At 36.6% G+C, this 6200-nt stretch overlaps 2 protein-coding genes across 2 annotated transcripts; one reads left to right on the top strand and one right to left on the bottom strand.

Annotated features, from left to right (window-relative positions):
- Window positions 1-6: 6 nt before the first annotated feature.
- LOC133811667 (serine--tRNA ligase, chloroplastic/mitochondrial-like) lies at window positions 7-2180 on the top strand. The gene is made up of 7 exons (XM_062246204.1): window positions 7-151; window positions 238-330; window positions 551-730; window positions 956-1122; window positions 1269-1403; window positions 1495-1588; window positions 1678-2180. The coding sequence occupies exons 1-7, from the start codon at window positions 149-151 to the stop codon at window positions 1954-1956; spliced, it is 951 nt and encodes a 316-aa protein (XP_062102188.1). The 5' UTR covers window positions 7-148; the 3' UTR covers window positions 1957-2180.
- LOC133811666 (uncharacterized) lies at window positions 2128-4783 on the bottom strand. The gene is made up of 3 exons (XM_062246203.1): window positions 4595-4783; window positions 3916-4216; window positions 2128-3809 (listed from the first exon to the last, which is right to left on the bottom strand). The coding sequence occupies exons 1-3, from the start codon at window positions 4664-4666 to the stop codon at window positions 2257-2259; spliced, it is 1926 nt and encodes a 641-aa protein (XP_062102187.1). The 5' UTR covers window positions 4667-4783; the 3' UTR covers window positions 2128-2256.
- Between the last annotated feature and the right edge of the window lie 1417 nt (window positions 4784-6200).

Genomic DNA, 6200 nt, shown 5'->3' with positions numbered 1-6200 from the left:
AGGAAAGAATCTGAAAGAAGAACTTCTTAGTTTGGAAGAAGACCTGCTTAAACTCACCGACGACCTTCAGCAGGAAGCTCAATGTATACCAAATTTGACCCATCCAGATGTTCCAATAGGCGGGGAAGATTGTGCAACCATAAGAAAGATGGTATTCTTCTTACATTTTCATCTCTTAAGGTGTCTTGGATTTTGTTTTGCTCTGCTTGCTTCCTACTTATCAATGTGCTTTCTTAGGTTGGTACCCCACGCGAGTTTAGCTTCCCTGTAAAGGATCATCAACAACTCGGGAAAGAGCTTGATCTTTTTGATTTTGATGCTGCTTCAGTGGTACCATGATGATCTTTTTTCTTTGATCCTTTTAGTTGACATGATGGTATAAATGTTCATATAATTGCTGAAGCCATGTATGTGTGTCTATATATATATATTTATATAAATAATCCCACCCCTTACATCAAACTAAGCTTTGAATCCAATCCTATATATATAATTGTTTGAGCTGTCACTTGTAATAGGCTTTTACACCAACTAAAGTCCTTATTTTCAGGTCAGTGGATCAAAGTTTTATTATCTGAAGAATGAAGCAGTTATGTTAGAGATGGCGCTTATTAACTGGACACTATCACAAGTTATGAAAAGTGGCTTTACACCACTAACAACCCCAGAACTTGTCAGGTCTTCTGTTGTTGAAAAATGTGGTTTTCAACCTCGTGGAACAAACACACAGGTATATATCTTTCTCCCTTGCTTTATTATAGCTTTAATTTTCTACTTCTTCCATAAAGATAATTTTCTTAACAAATAAAAGCTAAAATATTTTGCTGGGAGGTAAATTGTTGGAAATCACCTGAAGGTTTCAGTTACTTTACGCAGGATGCATTTGTTTTTCTTTGAGTCTTAAGGTACTTTGATAGTTCTACCATTGTACTGATCATGTTCAAGTTAAACATAGGTCTATTCTATTGAGGGTAGTGACCAGTGTCTCATAGGCACTGCAGAGATTCCAGTTGGGGGAATTCATATGGATTCTATTATTTCTGAATCATTGCTACCCCTAAAGTATGTGGCATTCTCCCATTGCTTCCGTACCGAAGCCGGTGCTGCTGGTGCTGCAACAAGGTAAATTCTCAGCACGCTATACGCCACATTGCTTTCAACAAATAAAATGCTCTGGAATATGTCATTTTTGGATTGATAATTGACCCTATACGTGTCACTCTTCTTTAGCTGCAATGTTTTTGCTAACTGGCTATGCTTACCTTCAGGGGTCTGTATCGGGTTCACCAGTTCAGTAAGGCAGAGATGTTCATCATCTGCCGACCGGATGAGAGTGAGATGTATCTTGAGGAGCTCATCAGAATTGAAGAAGACATGTTCTCGTCCCTTGGACTACATTATAAGTTAGCAATTTCAATCCAGTGGCTTCTAATTGGTTGTGTTATTATCCTGCTCTGTTTTTGATTGATCATGATTGATGAACTTTCTTGGCAGAATCTTGGATATGGCTTCTGGTGATTTAGGTGCTCCTGCTTACCGCAAATATGATATCGAGGCATGGATGCCTGGTTTAGAACGGTTTGGCGAGGTATTGCCACTTCTATTGTCATCTGATCATTTGACATTGTTAGTAGCATTTCTTAATCCCTAATGAAATCGAAATTCATCCTCAAACAGATATCGAGCGCATCAAATTGCACAGATTATCAAAGCCGTCGCCTTGGTATCCGATATCGCCCCTCGGAAACATTAGCAGGGAGCACCCCTAAAAAGGGGAAGAGTAACCGTGCACCACCACAGTTTGTTCACACCTTAAATGCGACAGCATGTGCTGTACCGCGAATGCTCGTATGTCTGCTTGAGAATTACCAGCAAGAAGACGGCTCTGTCATTATCCCTCGCCCACTGAGGCCATTCATGGGTGGCCTTGAGCTTATTACTCCCAAGTCTAGATAAGGAGGCCTCACTACTCTCTTATTCTTCGAGTATAAGTAATGAACGCAGTGTCATTTTCTTTTAGCTTCTCGCATGCATAGGCCTACTTAGACCAACACATTTTGCCTTTTTTTTTTTTTACATTATCTCTATCAATATTCTAAGGAAAATTGTAAATTAGTTTGATTCATATTTTACAAAATTGCACTGCGTATAATAACTTCTTGTCATGTGAAAAAATTTCAGTATCGTTCTTTGTTCTTTGGTCAAGACAATGAACCAAATAAAAAATTAAAAAAATATAAAGGTAACCATCAAAAATTAAAAGGGCACGGTGTAAGGCAGGGCAAACATATCAGCTTCAGGTAAGTAGTGAGCTTTTGGCCACAAACTGGAGCTCATAGAACATGACACAACATTTGCTACTTCATGTATTCTGGACTCTTGCCTGTTTTCTTGCTTTGGCCCAATAAGCCACTCGTCCTCAAAATCATTATGTTCTCTGTCAATCTTTGGAAGAACCCAATGCTCTATCAATTTTCTATACAAATAGTCCGGGCGTTGAATACTATCATCATCAACACATAAACTGGTTTTCGAGACCCTTTTGGATTCTCTTCTCTCTTGCTGTTCAAGATCGAGTTTCTGAGCTTCATTGCTCTTGGATTTATTGTTCTCTTGTATAGCCAAAGGCAACTCTCGAACTGGTTTAAGGCAGAGTTTCTGAGCTTCGCACCTCTTGCTTTCCTTGTTGCTTGCATGTGGAGCTAATGGCAACCCTTGGCGCTGTTTAAGCAACTCTTGAGACTGTTTAAGGCACAGTTTCTGAGCTTCATCACTCTTGGATTTATTGCTCTCTTGTACAGCCAAGGACAACTCTTGGGCTGGTTTAAGGCAGAGTTTCTGGGCTTCATCACTCTTGGATTTGTTGCTCTTTTGTATGGCCAAGGGCAACTCTCGAGCTGGTTTAAAGCAGAGTTTCTGAGCTTCGCACCTCTTGCTTTCCCTGTTGTTTGCATGTGGAGCTAATGGCAACTCTTGGTGTTGTTTAAGCAACTCTTGAGACGGTTTAAGGCACAGTTTCTGAGCTTCATTCCTCTTGGATTTATTGCTCTCTTGAATAGCCAAAGGCAACTCTCGAGATGTTTTAAGGCAGAGTTTCTGAGCTTCACCCGTCTTGATTTCCCTGCTGCTCGCTTGTGGAGCTAATGGCAACTCTCGAGATGGTTTAAGGAAAAGTTTCTGTGCTTCATTTCTCTTGGATTTATTGCTCTCTTGTACAGCCAAAGGTAACCCACGAGATGTTTTAAGTGGAAGTTTCCGAGCTTCGTCCCTCTTAATTTCCCTGCTGCTCACTTGTGGAGCTAATGGCAATTCCTGGCGTTGTTTAAGCAACTCTGGAGATAGTTTAAGGCAGAGTTTCCGAGCTTCATTACTCTCGAATTTATTGCTCTCTTGCATAGCCAAAGGCAATTCTCGAGCTTGATTAAGGAAGAGTTTCTGAGCTTCGTGCCTCTTACTTTCCTTGCTGCTCACTTGTGGAGCTAATGGCAATTCCTGGCGTTGTTTAAGCAACTCTGGAGATAGTTTAAGGCAGAGTTTCCGAGGTTCATTACTCTCAAATTTATTGCTCTCTTGCATAGCCAAAGGCAACTCTCGACCTTGTTTAGGGAAGAGTTTCTGAGCTTCGTGCCTCTTACTTTCCTTGCTGCTCACTTGTGTAGCTAATGGCAACTCTTGGCATTGCTTAAGAGCGAGTCCACACCTCTTCGTTTCATTTCTGCTCTCTGGTATAGCCAATGGCAATTCCCGGCAGGGTTTAAAGCTATGTTTCCCGAATCCAATATTGGGTATCCGGATACGAATCTTTCTTCCTACAATAAATTTGAATGAACAGACATAGATTGTTATCAGTGTCTAAAATCAATAAAACCATGGTGCTCACAAACACGAGTTCAAGATTAGAAAAAAGGAACTCACTTTCCTTGTCACCATCGTTAGACAAGGGCTCCACCTCATGCAATCTCCTCTTCTTGTTGTTGCTTATGGTGGGTTGCTCGTCTTCTTGAGTTAAATCACTCGAGTCAACTTGATCAGATTCCTCTACAACTGCCTTAGAAAGGTGCCCACCGTTAAAGTCATTTTTTCTCTTCTTCTTCTTCTTCTCTTGAAAATCATTCTTTTTCACTGTTTTATCACATTTTTCTGTCTCAGTACTTCTTGAGCATTCTTTCCTCAACTTTATCCTCTTCAACTTTGTTTCATCTTTATCTTTTCGAAGCTATTGAAGCACCAGAACGAGAATCATAAGACACTGTATAGAGCAGAACAAAGAACCATCCAAATCCACAAATACCCATTACACATTCAAATGTTATGTACTAAAATCTTTTTGGGTATCAGTGTTTCTCATTATTCGATAATAAACAATTTCATAAAAAAATAAAAACAGAACAACGTTCTTAACTTAACCTCGATATGTTTTAGATCGTTTAAGTTATCAATTTTACCCAAAATCCACATAAATCAAAATCAAAATCCATCGAACAGACAACAAAATCAAAATCCCTCCAAACTCGATTATTGTTCGATACGCTAGTAAAAAGAGAGGCCTTGTTGTTGTGATTAATAAAGCAAAAACCAGATTTGCTCAACGAACCTTAATCAACTCGTCCAAGGCCTCTCCTTTGTTCGCATTCGGAGGTCCATGATAAGGATAACACCGAGACATTCTTTCTTTCTGGTCCGATCTAATAATCCTGGTGATCAATGATTAGGGTTTCGATTGAAGAGAAAGCAATTTCGCAAACCCTAGAGAAGAAGAGATTGCGCTTTTCTCTTAACCCAAAAAATCTCAGTGTTTGGGCTTTATATATATATATACATATCGAGATTCCTGAATTTGCTTTAAATCGGTTATATATTTTTCTTTTATACCGATAATGCCCTTATTATAAGACCAAGCCAAACTGTTTTCTAGCAAAACGCGGGAACAGAAAATAAAATCGACACGTCGTCGTTTTAGTTTAACAAAAACAAAAACGACATGCCGTCTCTAGCAGAACTTGCGCAACAGCTGTTGTTATAAACTTTCTGTTAAATTTAATGTAAACATATTTATTATTTAAAATTGACGTAAAAATTTGAAATTTAAGGTTGTTTAATGACAATAACTTTTTCAATGTCTTTTTAATTTTTTTTTTCCTTATGTTTTGTTGGATGGTATGTATATGCGTTAATGCAAGATTTGTAGATTACACCATATGTATATATATTTTGACATTATGTATATATGTAGTATTAACTAAAAATGTTAACATGAATTATTGTATATAAAAAAGTTATTTAGGATTTTTGTCCCCTAATTATGATATATATTATTGTATCCCTGATTTTTTTCGAGCGGTTAAAACTTAGTCCGAATTATTGATACAGTTGTAAAGTGAGATTTTGGTTAAATTTGATCTTTAATAGATTGCTGACGTGACTATTTGCTCATTGACTTATCATTGACACATCAGTGCTATGTATATAATTTAATATAAGAAAATAATTTCAAATTAAAAAATGTATACATCTTATAAAAATCCCAAATAGCCTAAAAAAAAGTATTGCTAACTTAATTAAGATTTTTTTTAATAAAAACATGAATTAAGATATTTTTTTCAAACCATGCAATGTTGCAGAAGGAAAAAAGACGGGAATAGATTATATAACTTATGTAAATCAACATAAGATAGGAGGTAGAAGATGAAGATCTCAAGGCTTAAACAAGGTTCAAAATTTTTGTCCTAAAAACTATTTCTTACCTCATAAGAACACTTTTGGAATATTCTCTAGAAATGCTTTTAAGGATTTATTAAACATTCTCTCATATTCATCATAGTGTTCTTAAGATGAGCATGTCATCACAAGTGTTTAAATCTATGTAGTGTGTTTTTTCACATTCACACATTACATCCAAGTGAGCAAGATGATTTTTATTTATAGTGTTCTCGTGAGAATTACAAAACTTATGATCATTATTTCTTAAGAATTGTAACTCAACTCTATATGTTACAAAATTTATTATGATCATTATTTATCAAATTATAACTCCACACAATATATGTTACATTTGATAAAATAACCTTTGTCACACTCTATTATTTGTCATATTATTCATTTAATCAAAATATAATATTATTTGTAAAATAATATAAATCAACTAAGACCGAAGCCGATAAAGCACATTTTTATATTATCTAACAGAAGTTTCATATTTC

This window comes from Humulus lupulus, unplaced genomic scaffold, assembly GCF_963169125.1.
Source record: "Humulus lupulus unplaced genomic scaffold, drHumLupu1.1 SCAFFOLD_261, whole genome shotgun sequence".
NCBI lineage: Eukaryota > Viridiplantae > Streptophyta > Magnoliopsida > Rosales > Cannabaceae > Humulus > Humulus lupulus.
This window is presented reverse-complemented; position numbering and strand designations above follow the sequence as displayed.